The sequence below is a fragment of the Alexandromys fortis genome, unplaced genomic scaffold (assembly GCF_014885135.2).
Source record: "Alexandromys fortis isolate MF-2015 unplaced genomic scaffold, M_Fortis_MF-2015_v1.1 scaffold_1, whole genome shotgun sequence".
Taxonomy (NCBI): Eukaryota; Metazoa; Chordata; class Mammalia; order Rodentia; family Cricetidae; genus Alexandromys; species Alexandromys fortis.
In genome coordinates this window covers 2,665,310-2,687,154 of record NW_026067927.1, presented here as the reverse complement: position 1 = coordinate 2,687,154, position 21,845 = coordinate 2,665,310, and the positions used below count along the sequence as shown (strand labels likewise).

The 21,845-nt window shown below is 46.2% G+C and overlaps 1 protein-coding gene across 1 annotated transcript in view; it reads left to right on the top strand.

Annotated features, from left to right (window-relative positions):
• The first annotated feature begins 17,392 nt into the window (after nt 1-17,392).
• Ces5a (carboxylesterase 5A) overlaps nt 17,393-21,845 on the top strand; it is a 50,160-nt gene continuing 45,707 nt past the window's right edge. Inside the window, exons 1-3 of the mRNA XM_050144532.1 lie at nt 17,393-17,492; nt 17,612-17,718; nt 18,451-18,534. Of these exons, the coding sequence (XP_050000489.1) occupies nt 17,682-17,718; nt 18,451-18,534 (121 nt within the window). The 5' untranslated portion in view covers nt 17,393-17,492; nt 17,612-17,681. The remainder of the gene's footprint in view (nt 17,493-17,611; nt 17,719-18,450; nt 18,535-21,845) is intronic.

The following is a 21,845-nucleotide window of genomic DNA, read 5'->3' as shown; positions in this document are numbered from 1 at the left end:
GTTTTACATGAGAGTAGATTGACACATGATGGAAATGATCTGTGCAGAAAAGGAGAGAGGTGCACTCCTAATGAGCTTCCTTTACACACCCAGATCCAGCCGTTCCTGACATCAGCAGGCATCGCTTACAGTCTGGAGTTTACACACCTAGATCCAGCCATTTCTGACATCAGCAGGTATCGCTTACAGTCTGGACTCTTTAAGCAAAGCAAACCAGAGCCAGCAGCAAGACAATTTTCTCAGCATTAGCCAGAAATAGTTGATGTTTCTGTCTCTTACTATATAGGAGTCTCAATTGCCTCTCTTGTATCTCTATGTTTTAAGTTTCTGGTCAACTCCATTAGTTCCCTAGCCAGGATTCAAAGGACCCTTTGCTCCATTAAGCCATAGAGTAACACCCCTTCCCTGAGAGGGCAAATATCTTATCTCAGGGTTCTCCAGACAGAAATGGTTGTCCTCAGAGAATCTCAACATGAATACCGAGCAGAGAAACAGGCAAGGTTGGTGTGAAGGCAGGCATTCTCCAGGGCTACTTTCAATGGTCAGAAACCTGTCTTACTTTGAAAGGTAAAGCTGTTTACTGGGGTAGGTAGAAAGGACCACTGCTCCCTCTTTTGCTGGCCCCTATGAGATCTACATTGCTGGCAACTCAGAGATGATATAATTTATTCACTCTTGGAACTCAATATTCCAAAAGGGGAGAAGGATTAGAAGTGGAAAGAATGATAGGCCTTTTAGGAAAGGGAAAAAGAATATTGTTTCTCCATCAGATTTTGCTACATTTGTTAAAATTAAATCAAAATCCTGAATTATGGGAAAAGTGGCATGTTTAACAAGTTTAGGTGAATCATGTGCTCAGCACAGATATTAGGAGTCTCGGGACCATGGAGATAGTTTTGTTGATGGAGAGGAGGGTCTTTGGAAAAGGGTTCTTCTCAAGGTCACATGGAGAATTAATGCAGAGTAGCAGCTACATCCTGTAGTGGATTCTCCTGCCATGAATATTCCCCTGTGGTTTAGCCACCTTCCTCTGTCACTCATCCCTCTGGCAGTCTCTGCGGACTGAGTGAGTTTTGTCAGGCAAGTCTGAGGTGTGAAGGAGGCAGCGGCTTTGTCAGGAGGCTTTATTGAGCACTTATGTGCCCTCCACAGCTTTGGGAAGACCTTGGAATCCCAAATGGACCTTCCCTTCCGGGAGTTCCCTGCCCAGTGAGAGTGAAATATGGAGGCATACGCTACTTAGGGCTGGTGTGGCTGGACAAATCAAATAAGGGAATACCTAGCTTTGCTAGGGACAGGGATTGGTTAGGGAGACATCTCCAGAAGAACAAGATCTAAAGTTATGTCTTGAAGGTCATACCGAATTCTCCATGTTAGTGAGGCATGCAAGTGTATTCCATGGGAGAAAAGCTTATGCTCTCCTTCCTTCTCGTGTGACATTTCTCTCATTCTGGCCTTTGTGTCAAAAATGTAGATCTGTCTGGTCTCCCAAAGCCTCTTTGAGGCTGTACGGAACATCTGTGTGTCTCGTTTTCCTCGTCTGTCAAGAGAGAGCAATCACAACATTCCTTCTTGGTAATTATTCAATATGTGGAGATATAGATAAAGCACACAGAGCAATGTCCTGTGCACAATAAGCACCCAATAGACAAACTACAATAATTAATATGTAACAAGGGGTCAAACCCCTTTCTCTTTATTAAAATGCTCCTTATCTTCAAGACATTTATTGTCTAAAATAAAGTCTTTATTTTGCCTGCTGGAAACCTCTAGCAGCTTCATTCTCCACTCTCTGAGAGCATCTCTCTTGGTTCTTCTTCTACTGCTATGGCTGAATATCACACACTGAGTAATTAATAAAGCAGAAAGGTTTATTTGGTTCATGGTTCTGGAGGCTGGGTGGTCTAAAATGGAGACAGCACATCCAGGGAGAACACCCGCTGGAGGGGACAGAGTTCCCAGGTGGTTCTGGGGTTCTCACAGAGAGACAGCAAGTGCCTAACTTGAATCTTCTTATAAAGCCACTGACATCATCACCAAGGCTCCATCCTTATGATCTCATCTAATCCTAATTACATCCCAAATGCCCTGCTTACATATCCACTAATGTATACTTTAGGGATTACATTGCAATGTGAAATTTAGAGGGAACAAATACCCATAATGTAGCAGCGTCTACTTAGAGCACATGTCTACTTAGATGGGAGTGAGCTAGTTAGTATGAACTATGCTGGTATCACATAGAGAATAACAAGACTTAAAGGAGCACTTACTGCCAAAACTCAGAAGCATCAAAGAAGGTGATTCAGTGCTGGTAGATAGTATCAGGGCTAGCTAGGGACACAGTGTGTGATTGGACCCAATTAAAAAGAGATACCAGGATGACACTTCTAGCTGGCTAACAGATGCTTTGCCTTTGAGCATCATCACCAGGAGGCTGTTCCAGGGGAGTTATCTCTTGGCATAGCTAACCCAGAGGCCAGCACCACACCGAGGAAGGAAAGAGTCTGGCCTGCAAAGCGGCTATGGCAGCATCATGCAAAGCAAACAGAACACTCTCCTTGCCTTTTTAAACATTGCAAGGATCCAATCAGCCTTCCAAAGATGGCCTTGGGAAGAATAGAAATGACAGAGGCCTAGAGCAGGTGGTGGGGTAAAGTGCACAGTAGCAAACACTGTCCGCAGTCAGGAGGACATGGAACCCGAGAACAGGGGCTCTGTCCTCCGTGGTGGTGAAGGACCTCCATGCAGACTGGAATTCAGGCAGCTCTGGCAACCTTAGTTTTTGTGTGTCATCTCTGACTCAGTGTTTTTTCTCTGTGGCTTCCTGTTTACTAAATTCTGTCCCTGATAACTTAGTGGTAAAGTGGTTGTCAGGCAGCATGGCTGTCTCATGTCTTCGAGAGTCCCAGGAGGAGTGGGCGGAGTGTGTCTGAGAAGGACAGTGTTCTGGGAGAGGAGAGACGCCAATTAATAAAGCAGGTTATCAGGACAGCTCAGGGGAAAGGCAGAGAAGGTAACACTCAGGCATTTGTCCAGAGGGAACCTGAGGCTGCCATTTTTACAATGGTGCAGAGTTCAGAGTCGAGACTAATGAGCTATGGAGAAGTGGTTCTTGGCAGGCAGGGCCTTGTTGGTTAGCTGCACGTTGGTGTGTGACAACAGAAGACATGGCAAGCCCAAGGGGCCTGTGTAATTACTTTTATGTACCAACTTTGGGCAGCTTGGTGCTCAGATGTTCAGTCAACTATCATTCTGGATGCGTCTGTGAAGGTGTTTTTAGGTGAGGATTAGAGGTAGTCCTATCCTTTGTGGATAGCCCTCATCCATTTAGCTGAAAGTCTAAATAGAGCAAGAATAGCAGGGAGAGCCTCCTCTCCTGACTGTTTTGTCCCGGGACAAGCTCAAGCATCAGTTCTTGGGTCTCTAGCCTGCCAGTGTCAGACAGAGCTTTTTGACAGCTCTTACCTTCCTCAGGCTTTCGGACTACACCGATTGCATATAGTGTCTCCTACTTTCCAATAGCAGATCCAGGGACTTCTCAGCTTCCACTGTGCTGTGTGGATTCAATCTCTTACTCTCTCTCCCTCCCCCCACACTTAATGGATTTCTATTCATTTCTCTGCAGAAGCCTGTCTAATCGATGGCGACCATAATGGTTGACGCGAGCAGAGGACTTGGCACTTTCTGCACATCCTTATGAGTCCTCAGGCTCAGGCTGAGCCACATTTCTGCATCTAACCCATGGATCAATACTGCACTGATATTTAAATAACAAATATTTACTGTGTATTTAGTCTTGTCTGCAGTGATGATGTATTTCACATGCTCATTTATTTAATCGATAAATACTTACTGGGCATCTATTGAATGTCTGGAATGTATCATTGAACAAGATAAGAATCCATATGCTCTTCAAGTTCACTTTGTAGCTGAGGCAATGGAGAACAATGAACAATAGACATAGCATGCATGTCAAGCACGCAGCAGGTTAGAAGGTAATTTATTGTTATACAAATATTAAGTAAAGGGCATTGAGCATTGGGGCTGGGTTGCAACTTTAAATAGGTTACTCAGGGAGCCCTCACTATCAAGATGAAATGTGAACAGGGAATTAAGAAGCATGTGAAGGCGGGAGCAGGCCTGGAAGAGGAAATATCACATGTAAAGGTTAATGCTTTTGAGGAAGGGGAAGGGACAAGCTAGTGTGGCTGGATGGGAGTGAATAAGAAAAGAGAAGGCAGTGAGGCCAAGAACAAACGAGAGAGCGGTAAGCATGTCAGGCTGTGGAGACCATTGGGAAGGTTGTAGCTTTAAGATGAATGGAGTTCTGTCAGTGGCAGGAAATTGGATAGGACTGGAGATAGTCATAAGAGGAGAATGAAGCCAGCCTCAGAATGACGAGTATGTTTTCTTTCATTTGTGATTCCTATACATAAAATCATGTGTGCATATATAAAGCAGGTAGAAAATTATCTAGGGAAAAGAAGGGGCTTAGTAGGAGGAAAGAAGCGGGGAGAGTGTAGGATGGGTAGGACACAGAGGGGGAGGGACACACTCAATATATAAAACATACCAGCAAGAAAGTTACAAGATAAAAAGATGTGGCTTTAGTCTAGACAGGAGTCCTTGCAGCTTTCTTACAGAGGGGTGATGAAATGGGTCTTATTTTAGCAGTAGTCCCCCTGGCTCCTACTTTTCAGTAATCCAAGTAAAAGATGCTGGTGGCTGGAGCCAGGGCAGTGCCAGGCAGATGGATCAACACATTAAAAGTGACAGGGAGAAATCCAGTAGGTTTGGAGCAATGTGTGCAAGGAAGAGTCTAGGATAAGATAAGGTTGGATTTGAACCATCAATATAAAAAAGGGGCTGTGGAGGTGGCACAGTGAGTGAGAGAGCTTGTTGCACATGAATGAGGAACCAAGTTTGGATCCCTGCACTCAGAAAGTTGGATGTGATCTCATATGTATTTGTAACTCTAGTACTTGGGGGTATAGTCAAGTGGGAGAGACAAGAGGATGTCTGAGGCTTGTTGGACACCTGATCTTAGATCTATATTCAGTGAGAGACCCTGTTAAAGAGAATAAGGCTGGGATTGATGCAAAAGTGTAGATGGAAGTTTCTGTCCCACCCAGTTCTGCAGCCATTCAGTCCCAAAGAAATATACAGAGGCTTATATTAATTATAAACTGTTTGGTCTATTAGCTCAGGGTTATTACTAACTAGCTCTTACAGCTTAAGTTGACCCATAATTCTTATCTATGTTTATTGACGTGGCTTGGTACCTTTTCTCAGTAAGGTATTCTCATCTTGCTTCCTCTGCATCTAGCTGATGACTATGTCACTGCCTTTCCTCTTCCCAGAATTCTCTTAGTCCGGTTGTCCCACCTATACTTACTTCCTGCCTGGCTACTGGCCAATCAGCATTTTATTAAATCAATTTGAGTGAAAAATCTTTGTAAACAATGACTATACTTTCATTTCCCAGCTGCCCAGACCTGAATAATCACATAGAAACTATATTAATTACAACATTGTTTGGTTGATGGCTCAGGCATATTTCTAGCTAGCTCTTAAATCTTAAATTAACCCATTTCTATTAATCTATGTATCACCACGAGGCTGTGGCTTACTGGTAAGATTCTGGCAGCATCTTTTTTCTTCAGCAGCTACATGGTACCTTCCTGATTCGGCCTTCTTTCCTCCTCTATCTCTATTGGATTTCCTGCCTTGCTATATTCTGCCCTGCCATAGTTCAAAGTGATTTCCTTATTAACCAATAGTAATAAAACATATTCACAGTATACAGAGGGAAATCCCACATCAAATCTTTACAAGATTTGATATGAAAGCATTATCCCACAGCACCACAAGAGGATGCCCAATGTTTCTTCCTATGACCTCTATATACACTAACCTAGTTGTTTATACCCCCACATATAACACACACACACACACACACACACACACACACACACACACACACACCAAAACTTATAAGATCACTTGAGGTGTGGGGTGCAACCAGACAGTGTGTCCTTTAGGCATTAGGGGTGTACAGGTAGGCCTGCTGCTTGCTCTTCATTCTGAGGATTCTGAGGAGGGGGCTGGATGTGGGGGATGCTCTCAATTTTCCATCTGCATAGTGTGTCTGCCAGCAGGCTTGTGAGGCAAGCACCTCATTCCTCAGCAAAGCTGAGGAAATGCTTTCTCAGGAGGGTGAGAAGTACCTCCAGTTGTCTCAGCTATGCCTTGGATGGGTCTAAGGTGTTGAACCTCATCTGCTTTGATCCACTCACCCCAGTTATAACCCAGGAGATCTCTGCTTCCAGTGTGTGAATAACCTAGCAGACCTGACTTCCATCTTCCCATTTTTTTGTTCAATGTCTTCTACCTGCCCCACAGCCTTGACATTGCTATTTAGTTTGGATGTCAAAGACACCCTAGTCAGGTTTAGGGGAAGTGGAGCACCTGGAATCTCCCTGTGTTGGAGAAAGTACTTGAAGGCACTCAGGGGCTGCATTTAGCTGACTTTATCATAATCTTTTCTTGCTACGACTTTGGTGCACCAGTGCAAACTACTGTTTTTTTTTTTTTTTTTTTTCAGGACATCCCACTGTGTCTTCATCCTTCAAGCAGCCTTTCATTATTGCACTGACCTGGAAGTGAAGCCAATGTGAAACACAAAGCTGAGCAGTAAAGAGGAAGGGGATCTGGATACAGGACTCCTTGAGGGAGGGGTAATGCCCTTCTCTTCTCTTCTCTTCTCTTCTCTTCTCTTCTCTTCTCTTCTCTTCTCTTCTCTTCTCTTCTCTTCTCTTCTCTTCTCTTCTCTCCTCTTCTCTCTTCTCTTCTCTCTCTCTCTCTCTCTCTCTCTCTCTCTCTCTCTCTCTCTTTCTCTCTCTCTCTTGTTCTTTTCTCTTCTCTTTTCTTCTTTGCCATGAGCAAAAAATTTATCTGAGTTTTCTATCCAGTGCTGTAGCCTGGATACCTGTGAGGACCCCACATGGGAGAAGGGGGCAGGTACTTTGAGGACCAATGCAATGTAGAGCCTTGACTACTCAGTGTGCGCTCATTGGCTTAGCTGCATTAGCATCACTTAGGGAATTGTTAATGAGCTCAGGCCATTCCTCAGATTGTAGAATCAAAATATTTATTACTTTATTTTAAAACAGAGATCAAGTAGTGATTATGTACTTACTCAGATCTATGGAGCCCTACAGTCTGGGTGTAGTGTGAATGTGTTCCCCAAAGATCAGTGAGTACTCTGGAAGCTTGGTCCCCAGTGTGATAGTGTTGAGGCAAAAGAGGTGGAGCCTGGTGGATATGAGTAGGTTATAGGGCTGTAGTCCTGGAAGGGATTCATGCAGTTATTGTAGACAGGGTCCTGATTAGTCCTTGCAATAACAGGGAAAAAGAAGAATTCTGACTCCTAATACAGGCTTCTTGCATTATTATGTGATTGTTTTGTACAAATTCTAGCCATCAAGAGACCATCATCAAAGGCTGAGCCAATGGGGTTTATCTTTAATATTCAGCCTCCAAACTACAAGAACCAAGAACCTCTTTTTTATTTAAAAGTACCCAGCCCCAGGGATTTTGTTATAGAAAATACAAAATCATTTCTGTGAAGGACCAGAACAAATCTCTTTAACTCCCTGAGGTTCTGTGATTGGAAAGTTTTATGGTTAATTGAACTCTGGGATCAGGGATTAAATCATGACTTTGATTATTTATTAGTTCAAGGACAATGGATATACTTATTTAAAAATATCTTTGTCAGTTTTCTCCTTTTGGGAATGAAGGTAGTAACTATAGATAATCTCCTGTGATTTAATAAGAGTAAGGAGCATTTTACTGGTGGAAAGGGCTTGGCACGCTGTCAAGCTTAGGCAGAGAGATCTCAGAATATGCCAGAAATGTTTTCCTCCTGCAGCTCTGCAATGGTTGCATTATCTTCAACCCACCCAATAACTTTTGATAGATTAAATGAGACAACAGATGGGAAACATTTTTGGAATGTGTAAATGGATGAAAAATGGAGTGCTTTTTAAATCTTAAGAGAAAATCATTCATAAAAGTGGTTTCATCTGTGTGATTAGCTGTTGGTTGCCTTTGGCATGGACCTTTGGACAGGAAGGATCTGGGTAAAGGGGTGAGGATAGGTCACCTCCTGCTGCGGGCACAGAGCTCTGAATTGTAGGGTAAAGTGGGGGAAAGGACATGGATCTCCTGGGAGAGCCTGACTCATGACATTTGGGCTGGGAGTGAGATAGAACTAATCACAGGGGCAGTCAAGTGACACTGGAATGTCAGATGCTCTTTATCCCATAGTTTCCTAATCTGCTTCTGTCTTAAGAAATGGCTCAGGGGCTGGGGAGATGGTTCAGTGGGTAAAGCTTACCATGCAAGCTTGAGGGCCTGAATTCTGATTCTTAGCATCTATATAAAAAGCCAGGTGCAGTGACTCAGGCCTGTAATCCCAGTGCTCAGGAAGCGGAAACAGGAAAGTCCTTGGGGCTTCCTGAGCAGTCAGTCTAGCCAACTGATGAACTCCAGGCTTGGTGTGAGAGACCCTGTCTTAAAAATTAAGGTAGAGAAACAATTGAGGAAGACACCTGATTTTGGCCTCTGGCCTCCACACACCCCACACATGCACACACACACACACACACACACACACACACACACACACACACACACGAGTATTGTGACATATTGTATGGACCTTAGGAGAACTCTGGCTTGGAGGTCTGATCTAACCTGTCCTCAGCATAGGGGGAGCACAGGGCAGGAGAGGAGAAGCCTGTGCCTCAGAGTGACTCAGCCTTGGTAGGGAAGCACTGTCAAGTAGGAGGCTGGTGACACAGCCTGGGCCTTCTAGGATCATTTCTGAGGTGTGATTGTGGGTTGGGTCTCAGTCTATTGGAGACTGTCTGTGAGGTACTGGTAGGTGGGTAGAGCTATCAGGGCATGGCCAGGGCTCTAGAATGAGAATTGCCATGAAGCATTGAAGAAGGCACATGGGTCCGCTGCTCAGCCCTTGACTCTACCCTCAAGTGTGGGCTTGGGATAGGGATTCACTTCAAGAAACAGAAATGTGACAACATTCCATCACTTCTGTGAGCAGGTATGAAAGGATTGTGGCTTCTGTGCTCAGTAGTCTTTCCTGCTTATTAGTTCATTCCTCTGAGTCCACTCAGTTCCCCATCTGTTAGCTTCTTTTGGGGCCCACGTGACAAGGAATTGAAGGAGACCTGTGACTGGGGGTGGATCTGAGTGAGGACCTGGAATCTATCGTCCAGGGACCATCTGGGAACTGAACCCACCGACTGCCATGCAAGCCTGTTTGGAGGCAAAATTTCCCTCTGTGTACCTTGAATTGAGACCACAGCCCAAGTCAACAACTTGTCTCCATTCTCAAGAAACAGCTAGAGCCACAGGCTCCCAGATGCTGCATCTGGATTCTGAATTCACAGAAAATGTGATACAACAAACAATTATTGTTACGAAATATTATATTTTAGGAGAAATTTTCTGTAACTGTTAATTAATATATGTGGGGGTCTCTGAGACCACCAGGGACAGCAGAGTAATGACCCACAGGAGGCTGGAAGATAGTTTGGTTCAATATAGCAAATAGCTGGTATTGTTTTAGGAATATTTAGGCATAGCACAATTTGTTGAAAACTTTCTTGGTGATAATTAATCCTGGGTTTACAATAAATCACAAAGTAAGTTAAATAAAGATCAGATGTGACTACATCGAGACTCTTTGTAAAGAATGCTTGAAGTCTCCCTTAGAGAGGGTTTCTATAGATTGACTGAGAAAAACAAGCTCAAGATAAGGGTCTAAGGGAGGCTCCTGTGTGGTCTTGGTCACAGATAAAGCAAAGGCCACCCACCAGGCTGTTAACCATGGACACTCCCAGCCTTCTGAGTGGATAACAGGTTACACATTCCTTCCCTTGAAGGAACCTTGTGGGTTTAACATTCCAGGTTCCTCTAGTGCATGTCTGTGAACACAAGGACCTCCCAAGGCTTCTACACATGTAGGTTTGTAAATGGGCATCATGTAAAGAAAGATGGACAATATGCAGGGTCAGTGGGGAACAGGGCATAGCTGGGGCAAGTGTGATGGCAGAGAGCTCAGCTGGAAGGCTTTCAAGTTCTGATGGGCTTAGTTGATGAAGATAGCTTCTTTGTATAGCCTGAGTTGGAAGCCCCCCCCCCCTTTGGCCATTCAACCAAGACTCCTCCCAGGCAGATGTTATCTTCTAAAGGAGAGGATTCAAGGTTGCAAAGGCAGATGTTTTGGTTAACATTGTCAGTAAGATATTAGCAATCAGCCCAGCATTCTAGAGGAGACCCTGGGAAGTTTTCCTGGCAGGGTGAATGGAGACCTCAATGCAGAGTGGCTGGCTGCCTGATGAGAGAGTTGTTTTGGGTCCATTTCCCAACCCCACCAGCTCCCTTTCTTTTCTGGTTCTTCCACCCTCCCCTTCCCTGACCTGACTCCTTCTCCAGCTCTGCTCTTTCTTAACTTCTCTCCTTTCTCCTCCTAGACCTTTCCCTCACCAACTCCTGTCTCTCCTTGGTCCTCTCCCCTCCATCCTCTCCTCATCTCCTGCTCTTTTCTTCCCTCTCCCTCTTCTCTTCCTCCTCCCTGGCCTATGATGAAAGGCCTCCCCAGCCTCCATCCTGATGAATTATGCAAACTCTCCAGCGGGTGTGCCTGACATCCAATTAAGTCCTTGGCCAGGTTGATAACACAGACAGATTAAAATGTAATTCATTGGGCTTGACATTTAGGCCCCAGTGTGAGCGGCAGGGAAGAGAAACAACACGCCTGAGTACCTTGTGTACGTTTTGAGAGGGGGCTCTCAACGACCTGTGCTGGTTTAGTTAATGCCAGCTTGGAGCAGTCAGCTTCCACACCGTGTTGGTGGTGGACTGGGCAAGGCCCATGATGGGCTCTGAGCCAAAACAGACTCCTCCCCACTCCCCCTTGTTCCCTCTAGACTTTGAATTTGGAAATAATTTGAGATTTGCACAAGAGTAGCAATCACAGCACAGAAAGTCCCCATAGATCCTTCCCTGAGCGTTCACTGGTGCTCATGTCTTATGTAACCACGGAACAACGATCAAAGCGAAGAAATTAACATGGGCACAGTCCCATTAACGAAGCTACTGACGTGTTTTGGGTTTCGCCCAGTTTCTCACTAAGGTCCTTTTCTCCTGCTCCAGGATCCAGGCCAGGACCTCACATTCCAAAGCGGCACTTTGTGATCATGACTCCCCAGGGAGTTCCTCTCTAAGGCCCAAGCCAGTGGCTCTCAAACATCATAATCTCAGCAGGGATTTTGCTTAAGGGGCATATCCTTCAGTAGACATTCTGATTCGGGAAGTGTCTGCTCCAGCTTTGGCATCTTCACTTGCAACAAGCGACCAACAGAGAGCTGCTGGCCCCACACTGCCCCCTCTGGTCTCTTGGTTCTTAGTTCCTTTGCCAATTCACTTGTCACCATCACCATGTGGTGTCCCTCACCTCTTGGCTTAGCCTCAGGATAAAGCTGTGTCCCTTCCACCCATCCCCCCCCCACACCCCGCCGTCAGATCTGTAGAGAAGGGACTTGGATCCAAGCATTTCTCCCCTTTCCATAACTGGGTTATCCCGGTCAATAACTGCCCAGAGACACAGGTCCTATTTGGAGAGGGCAGCAACTGGGACCTACTTGCCTGCACGGGAGTCTCCATGTTGTCCTTTAATTCATAGAATAACCCTGCAAGGAAACAAGGTTTTGTTTTGTTTTTTCATTTGATAAAGCAGAACTAGGAAATCTCAGAAGGTGTGATTAAATCTCGACTCTGAGCAGTGCCGTCCTGGCATATACTTATTTAATATTCTGTTCACTGGAAATTCAAATGTGACTGAGCCGCCCGTATTTTTTTCTTACAGTCTCAATTAAGTAATGGCTGGAGGCTGTAGAGACTGTAAATAGGGCCAGACTTGGATGAGATACTAGTGGCTGCAGCAAGGGGTCACCTTGTTCTTGTCTGTCCAGTACCTATCTTACTTAGGAGGCTACAAGTAACAGGATGTGAGGATCATGTGTAGTTGCCCTCCAGGGTGTGGTACAATAGGGCAGCAGGGACTTAATAAATACCTTCTGCATAAATGAATGATGACGTGCATGAGTGCATACACAAGAAAACATAAATGAATGACCACGGCCTGGATGTGTATATGAGGGTACAAATAATCTCATGCATGTATATATATATGTATGTCCACAGGCATGTGTGCATATAACGAATAGCCACAGAAAGTAGCACATGAGTAAGTGAGCAACCACATGTGTTAGTATAAGTGTGAGTATATCAGTGGGTGGCTACAGACATGAGTGTACAAGTGAGTGCGTACATGAGGCTCCTTGCGTAGCTGTATAAATGAGTTAATATGCAAATGGTATGCTCATGCTCAGACGGACTTGCTCCTGCACTGGTGGTGATTGGATAGGCTGAGCTGGCCAGAGGCTGACAGTCTCCAGGGATTGTACCCTATGAGCAGGACAGTGAGCCAGCGCCCATCTTCATGCCTCTGTTCCCCAGCTGTGAAATGGGAGCTTGTTTCTTCCATCCCTAGGCGTCTCTGATTTATGATCTTGTTTCCTTAACCCCACCCTCCTGACTAGCTTAAAAATAGGACTAGATGAGGCTTGCTAATGGCTTCATGGAGGATCTGGGGACCCTACTGGCTCAGTCCCTCTGTGCTGTCTAGGTCTCACATGACAACAGTCAGGCCCTAGATATTTCTTCCCACTTTGCTAGTTCTTTTCTCCTTTCTTCCTCCCATCTCTCTTATTCCATGTCAATGTCTGGAGCACTTCGTTTGTGCTTGGCCTGTGGTTTTTGTTTGTTTGGTTGGTTTTTGTTTTTTTCCCCTTGAATGCTCCCTTCCACACTGTCAGATGGAATCAGAAGCCCAGAGCAAGCTGGTATAGTATGGTTCCTCACAGACAAGGGAAGACGTTGGGAGCGCCTTGTATCTTTTAAAATAGACCTGTTGTTGTCGGAATGTATTTTTAGCCCTGTGAGAGATTGGCATGCTCTCTGTACCACCATCTGCCAAAGGCAGTTGCTAGGCAACCGACACTGACGACAGCAAGGGGATGGCTTTATGGAGGATCTGGGGACCCTAGTGGCTCAGTCCCTCTGTACTGTCTAGTTCTTAGATGACAACAGCCAGGCCCAAGAGAATAAACGCTCCTATCCTGGGAGAGTACAATTCAATTCAATTCAAGGTTCATGAGCTGAGCCCAGAAGGGGCTGCCCAGGCAACAAGGACAATGGGAGCTGCTGTCTCTTTGGGGGGTAGATGTTTTATTTAGAAAGGTCAGGTGCTGCTGCACTCTCTGAGCCAGATAGCACAGCCACAGCTCTCATGGTGCCATAGGCATGGGCCTGGGCTGGGCACAGACTATTTGCAAGTGGTCAGTCCAGGGCAGGCGCCATGGAAGGAAGCAGCAGGCAGATGGCTGGGGCTCCTGGGCACTCACCCAATATGGATTATTTTTCTCTGTGTGTTGTCTGGCTTTCCCTGGATCCCAGTCCTAGCTCCTTCAAAGCTAGGATGTCAAACCAGGTAAAATTCTTCCGTATAAAGGAAGGCAAAATAATTACAGAACAGGACCCGGCATCGGAGCTTCACTGTGCCTATTGTGGCTTAGCTGTGAACTCAGGGAAGCCTTGCATCTCAGAGACACAGTCTCTTCTATGAAAGACAGAATTGCTCTTGCTGTGCTCTGGTACTTCAGAAAACAGTACCTTGACGTAGGTGTGTATTGCCAAACAGAAAATAAGTAGATACCCATCAATTTTAAAGCCGAGAATTTAAGTCTCCCACTACGAATACCTATTCTCCTTCTTTATTAACAGACTCGAACCCGAGTGTGACTCCAGGCTTCCTTGCAAACAAAGTCTCACCCAAGATGCTTGAAAAGAATGGGAAGGAAAATTGCTTCTCTGAGAGTTCCTTGTAATCCAGGGCACAGCTATGCCTGTAACAAAAAAGACAAATCAGAATGGGAGACAGTACTAGGGATGAGGAGGAGATGGCAGAGCAAGAAGATGGCAGGAACCTGGGCTGCACCAGTTAGCTTAGTGTAGCTCCCTCAATCCAAGAGGATGGAGTGGAAGTGTTATTTGAGGGGCCCTGAGCACTGGTGGGTGAATGCGGAAAGTGTGTTATCAAGTAGGTACCACAGTGGATGGGCAGAGGTGTGATGGTCTATGGGGAATCTCTGGGAATAGGGGAGCATCTTACTCTGATTGCTGGCCAAGGGGTGAGGGAACTGAGACAATGTTTCCCTGACACTCATCAGTTCCTGAGAGTACCGGTTCCCTGGCACTTCCAGTCTTCTGTGTGCTGTGGACAGAGTGAATGCCAATAGACCTAAGGCAATAAATATTCTGTCAAATATATTTTATTTGACATTTTTAGTATGGTGACATGGAGCACAGAGAAAGAATCATCTTGCTCAAACGTTAGAAGACATAACAGACCCCATATTTCCTGGCCTTCCCAGGTGACCAGTGCAGTCAACACAGAGCTAAATGGGGCCACATGCCTCAAGTTTGCTGTCTACCTGTGGGCAATTGTTTCACCTTTTGGTCCCTTTGATTTATTCTTGGAAGCTCACAACTAAATTGCAATGCGATAGATGATTGGCTCCTCTGTCTTCAACTGTGGTACACCCTCAACTCGTGGTTATTGATACCCATGATGCCTTTCCCTTTCTTTGAGATACCCTTAGCAGCTGCTCTCTGGTCTACCCCCGTGGTCTTCCAGTTTGTCCCGGTATCTAACTGCTTTGTTTTTGTTTGATTTAGTTTAATTTCCAGGCACTGTTTGGGTGTGGTGCTGAAAATGGGGAGATGACTGGACTTAGTCAGGGGATGTCCCTCCTTCTTCTCTGCCCTGTTTCATAGGAGAAGGTGTGAAGGGAAGACTCTTGTTAGTCACCACTTCCAACTTTGCCCACTTCCCCAGCAGGCTGAGGCACATAGGAAAGTGTGCAGGCAGTTCAGAGAGGCTTCCCAGTTCCCTGTCATCTCCATCACGGAGTAGAGGCAGAGGGCAGTGGTTCTCATAGGCGAGAGGACAGTGTAGCTTTAGCATAAACCTAGGCAAGTGAAAATGACCCTTTTTGGCTTGTTTCCAATCCAAACATCTTTCCACTTCCTCTCCTAGGAGGCCCTGGGATGAGTGCTTGGCCTTTCCATGAGCCATGGGGTCTCATCTGGGAGAAACCAGAGTGGTACAAAGACACACTAACTTACCTGAGGTCACCTGTCAGCCTGTGGCAGAACAGTAGATATACCTGACCCAGCACCCTTTGCGTGGCTTTCAGCATAGCACGCTGGCTCTGCTCTTAACCTCCGTCAGGCTGCTCCTCTGCCCAGGTCTGCCCTACTACCCCAATGTTGTTCTACTCAATGAGCAGTTTACGTCACCGCCCTTGTAAGGCCTGGCTTGGGGAGTTTTCCTAGCTCCTGCAGCACAGCCAGATTACGGTGACTATCACACCCTCTTGCTGGTTTTTATTCCTGTGCCTGTGGCTTCCTTCTAAGGAAGAAATAACCTTTTTCTTATTTTTATCCCCTTTAATAGAAACAGTAGACATAAAGGAACTACATTTTCAACCCCAAACTTTCTTCTCCCTCCCTCCATGATCTTGAGCAGATCAAGATGCAACTGACAGGCTTCTTTCAGCCCCCACTTGGCTTCACTGCTGACCACCCTGTTCCCGACTGCGCCGTGTGGGAGAACCCAGACACATTGTACAGCTGCATCTCAGTGTGTCCCGCGTTGGCTGGAATTCAAGGAGCAATTACACTCAAATGACTATTATTACAACCCACGTCAATCAGTAGCCTTCTCCTCGAATGCTCTCATGAGGAAGCAGGACACTCTCAGATGCTGTCTGGTTTAGCCCAAGTGTCTTTCTGGTGACTCGGGCATGTGCATCATCTGGAGGGAAAGCTACTGATCACCTGTAGCCAAGTGTACAGAGTAGAACTTTTATGGTGTGAGACGGCAGGTTCCCGGAGTTAGGCAGGTCTGACTTCAAATCCCATACGTCATTTCCTCTCTCTGTGAACTTACACCTGGCCTTAACATCTTTCCATCTCCTGGTTCTGTAATCATGAAGGCTTTGCTTCAACAGCTGGATGCCGAGGCCCAAGCTCGTCTACCTTTTAGGCTGCCTTAGGAACACAAAGCAATTTGTACAGGGAGACTTTCCTGGAGAAGCTGGAACTTGCCCTGGAGGGGAGGAAGAACCGCACTGCACAGCACATTGGCAACTCTTCTGTAGGGTGTGGGGTGGTGTCCTAGGGAAAAGAGTAAGAACAGTGGGAATTGGAAGACCCCCCCCCACAATCATGCAGTTCCCCCAACTGTGTAACACTACCTTGGAAACTCTCACAGGAAGTGAGGGAAAGACTTTGCTCCTGTGGGAGTCTGGGGGAGGAGAGGTTCTTGCATGGGCCCCTGGAGACCTGGTTAGAAACAACAGTGCTATGATTTCAATCTGAAATGCCCACTGTAGGCTCCTGTTTGGGCTCCCAGCTGGTGGAGCTTATTTGAGGAGGTATGGGTCTAGCTGGTAGATAGGTCTCTATGGGAGGGTCCCTAGTTCCTGACTCCTCCTACTTCCTACTCCTGGTCCGCAAGATGTGAACAGCTCCCAGTACACGTTCCTACTGCATATTCCTACTGCCATGGCCTGAACCACCATGCCAAGCTATCCTGGCCATAATGAAATTCCCTGAGACCATGAGTCCAAAGAATTCTTTCACCCTTTAAATTGTTTCTGTCAGCATTTTGGGCACACTAACTAAAAAATCACTAATAAAAAAATGCTTCTAAAAATGGAGGCACAATCAGTCAGGCAGCCCTATTTGCATGCATGAAGCACGGGCATGGACCTTGAATCAGTTTTGTAAATTTGCTCCATTCAACTCAATAAAGTATTTTCAAATCTTCTTCGGGTGAGAGAGAGCACAGGGATCCAGGCAGTTGGGGATCCAGGGAACATAAAGTCAAGTTGGCCACTCTTCTGCTTGATGATACGTGAAACGCTAGGCTAGTTTAGCTTTCTGCTGTTGTAAAATGACCAGAAGCACCTTGGAGGGGGGGATTTTATTTGGCTTACAGTTTTACATCACAGCCCATCTTTGAGGGCAGTGAGGGTAAACACTCAAGCAGGAGCAGAGGCAGGAATCATGGAGGAACCCTGCTTGTTGGTTTCTTCCCAGGCTTACTTCCAGTTACCTATTTTGGTTTGTTTTGTTTTACAGATTTTTTTATTTTGTTTTTTATTATATAGGTGCTTTGCCTGCAAGTGTTCCTGTGTACCACATGTGTTTCTAGTCTCCTCAGAGGCCACAAGATGATATTGGATCCCTTGAAACTGGAGTTAACGAAGGTTGGGAGTAGCCATGTGGGTGCTAGAAATCAAAACTGGGTCCTTTGGAAGAGCTTTCAGTGGTTTTAGCTCCTGAGCCATCTCTCTAGCCTCTTAGCTACCTTTCTTATACCTCCCAGGACCACCAGCTCAGAGGAGGCGCCACCCACAGTGGGCTGGGCCCTCCCATCAAGAAAATGCCTCACTGACATGCCCAAAGGCCAATCTGATGGAAGGAAATTTTCAGGTGAGATTTTCTCTTCCCAGGTATGTCTAGGTTTATGTCAAATTGACAAAACAAACAACCCTCCCCCCAAACAAAACTGACCAGCATAGGTGGTAGGCATTAAAAACACAGGGTGTTGACTCCTGGTGGGAAGCAGGAAAGGGAGGTTTGACCTGAGAAGTAAAGGACGAGAGTGTTGCCATTACACTGTGCTGGAGAAGTGGTTTTGTATGTCACCAGCAAGCTGCTATCAGGGGCAAGTCACTAAGCTCCTATTTTCTTTTCTGAGTAATGGGAACAGAGATAAGATGCTCTCTGGGAACATCCGTTTTGAAGTCGAGGAGAGCAGGTGTGTGAGGCACGGACACAATGCCTGTGTGACCCAGGTGATGTGGGGATTTTAGTCATGATTTCACCCGTGGTCCAGGGAGGAGGCAGACTCTCAGGGAAGACATAACCAATGAGCTGCTTCCTTTTGCTCATCTCAGACTCCTCATGGAGTTCAGGGATTCCCTTCTTCTCCAGCACCAGGTACTAGCTGGCTCTGCCCTCACCTCGGTGCTCTTTCATGAAAGACAGAAAACTAGAGAAACACAAACCTCACTTTAACTCAACTGCTATCTTGGGTATCAGTTTAACTCCTAATAAAACTCCTACCAGATGAGACTTCCCTCTGTGATTAAGACAGCCCTGTCCGTGGAGAATTCAGTGCCCCGAAACTCCTTTTCCTTCATTACTTTTTGTTTGTTTTAGCCTCAGACCTGAGAGACACCTTGTTGGGAGTCAAGTATGGCCCGGGATTTCTACTTAGCAGGTGTTGCATTGCCATGTTTCTTGGTGAGTGTAGCCTGTTCTGTTCCTCCTCATTTTTCTGGCAGGTTTTCATTTTCTGAGTCTTCAAGCTATGCTGTTGGTTGAGAACCTTCAAGTTAGCAGTTACAGCAACTTTTCTCACTCGCTTGTGAGTAGTTCCCTGCTTTCTCTGGTGCATACAGTTTCCTTGATGACCTGTGGATGTTCTGCTTGAAGTCAATAAATTACCTCACCTATACAATTTCCTATGTAAAAGAGAGGGTCAGAGATTGGAAGCCAGAGCGAGATTGCTGAGAAGTTCACCATGGCTGCCTTTCCCCTTCTCTTGGATTTCTTCCTCACTAGTCCCGAGAGATTACAATGCAGATGGGCTGCCCTTGTCTCCAAGGAAATCATGAAAATTCTAAATCCTCCTTTACAAATGAACAAGGCAAAGACTAGAGAGACTGGATGTGACTAGCCTGGGTCTCTCAGCTCAAAGCTCTTAGAATAGCAGAACCTGGATAAGGAACAAGACTCTCCTGGCCCCCATATCACTGGGACTCACCTTTGGCTAACTCTTTTGCTAATTGGCAACTTCTTCCTTCCTTCCTTTTTTAATTTTTAAAATTAATCTTAATTACAATTGCAGTGCAATGCTGGGCATTAACTCAGGGTCTGGAACATGTTAGGCAAGGGTCTTCCTTCCCCTGAGTACTCTGCACTCCTAATTAAACAAATGTTGGTTGAGCCGCTGTTCTGATTCCATGCCCTGAGTTGGGCAGATGTCCCCTGAGACTGCCCCTGTACAAAGCTGACTGATACCTGCTGACAGAGGGGCTTGCAAGTTCCCAGGGGGGTTTCATCCTAGGCAGTAGCTTGGTTTTCCCCTCACCTAAAGGCAGTTATTCTTGAGTTCGGTAGCTCTGCCTTGGCTTCCTCCTCTTTTTGTAAAACAAGTGCTGGCCCGGGGTTCTGTGGTCAAGGACTCAGAGTTCAAACTCCCTAGACAGAAGAGGAATGGCCTGTCCCCAGGCTGGACAACTGCCAGAATCCAGATGGAGGCAAGTCTCTTTATTGCCTCTACTTCCTTTCTATTCTTTAGTCTCTACACTGTCACCTCTCCCTCCATCCCAGGGCTTTGATAATGATCTGTGCTGGTACACCCATGCCCTTGCCTTGGACTCCACCACCCACAACCCTCCTCTGGGAGCTTGCATTGTAAAAAAGGAGCAGCCAATGTTGGCATCTCAGGAGAAGGTAGGAGATGCCTTTCATTGTTCCTATAAGTTCAGGGATGTAAGATTGTACCTGATAGGGACCATAATTTGAGGTCGTTGGGGACTTCTTCAAGAATGTGGAAGGGACCTGGGTGAGGTCCAAAGACTCAAGGGCCTCCTACGACGTCACAACTTCTGAAAGTCTCAACCACTTCCTAATAACCCCATCTTTCCCCCAGCCTTTGATGTGGGGAAGGGGTACTTAAGATCTAAACATAGCATCAGAATTAGGAGGAAAAAGTCAGAACGGTCTCCTCTCCCCTCAGAGTCTCCATGTCTTCCATGGGCAGCTTCTTAGGATACTGGTCCTGATGTGGGAGGAAAGTGGTAGACAGTGGCACCATCATGTCATTTCTCCTACCTGAGGATGGGGACAGCATCTTTAGGACTTGTCAAATGTCACATAATTAGCAAATTCCTAACCTGAAATATTGCTCATTTCATGTCCCCTGATTGTATCCTCTCCCAATCTACAGTCCTTTAAAGAGTGGGTTTACATGCTTTCATAGCCTGTCCCCGCATCTGAGGTGATGGGTCTTCTGCTTTGTTATAAGTGGAACATAAAGCATAGGGCATCTTTAGTAGCTTGTGGCAGGTGAACGATCAGAGCTGTGCTCAGCATCCAAATGCAACAGCGTCCAAAGCCTCAGAATCAAAGGGAAGGAATTTTGTCTGAAGTCAGCTCTCAGGTCATCATTTCAGCACTTCTGTCATTTACAGGAACCAGGACGGGGGAATTTTGGCTGCAGCTGGCTCCTTGTGCTAGCAGAGAGATAGTCCCAGAACAGCTAGGACCCACTCGTCAGCTTCAGCACTAAAATACAACCCATTGCTAAAGAAGAGGGAAAGAGGGACGACTCCAGTGGGGTCAGCACACTGTTTGCAGATCTCTTGGCTTGGCCTGTATCCCTCATAGAACAGGAGCGGTGTCGGTGTTAGCCATGGAAACAGCCAGAGGGAAACTGGGAGGATTTAGAACTTGGCAGGTGATTCTAGTCTATAGTATTGCTGGCACCCAGTGCACAGGGGAAAATGAGCGACACCTACATCACTAAGAAGTCTGGAGGAGCCAGATCCCAGGAGCAGGTGCATAAGAAAGAATCCTTTTCACCAGTGACGGGGGATCTGTTCTCCAAACTGCAAGGTTGGGGGCAGCTTAGTATATTTTGGGCGCATGGGGTTTATTTTAGCTTTCCATGAAGCTTTAAAACACCAAGTGAGGAGGAGCTTAAGCGCTGTCTCTGTCAGTAAAGTGCTTGCTGCCCAAGCCTAGGGACTTGAGTTTGAATCCCGAGTATCCACATCAAAGCCAAGCATGACCTCAGTGCTTGGGGAACAGGCGGTGACAAGGAAATCATTGGAGCTTGGTAGTTAGCCTAGTCAATCAGTGAGCTCCAGGTTCGGGCTTGGGGAGAGGTCCTGTCCCAAAAGTAAGGTGGAAAAATACTAAAGATGACACCTTATGTGGAACACTGACCTTCAGGAACATCACACACAAACACACACATACACACAAACACACACACGCATGCACGCACGCACACATGCACATGCATGCACATGCATAAGCATGTGCGCAAAGTAAACTTCTAATAGTGTTCTCAGCAAAATATTTACTTGATGCTATCTCTGTCTGAGGAAGGACCCTCAGTCAGCCTGGGTGATGGGGGCAGCTTTTCCTTGTCCCCCCTTTTCCCTCTTTATTTCCCAGGTTTCCTTGCTTCACAAGTGTTTAGAATGAGTTGTACCCAACCAAGTCCACTTCTGAGCACAGCGTGTATGCTCTTGGACAGAGACTCTGTCCTTGGGACTCAACCCTGGTGCCAGCACAAGGCATGGAGGTTGGGGACAAACTAGTGGGTGAACGGCCACCCAACTCCTCCTGGCATTTGGTTGAAGCAGGGTGAGCTTGTATTTTGCACCTCATCCTGGTCCCACCATTCTGCTTGCGTCATTTCCTGTGGGTTGTCACCGAGGTCCTTCCCAACTCTGGGAAGCAGGCTTTGCCCTGGGTTATGGGCTTCAGCCCTCGGAAGCAGCTAGAGCATCACACACTAATTTTTTCCTGGACTTGAG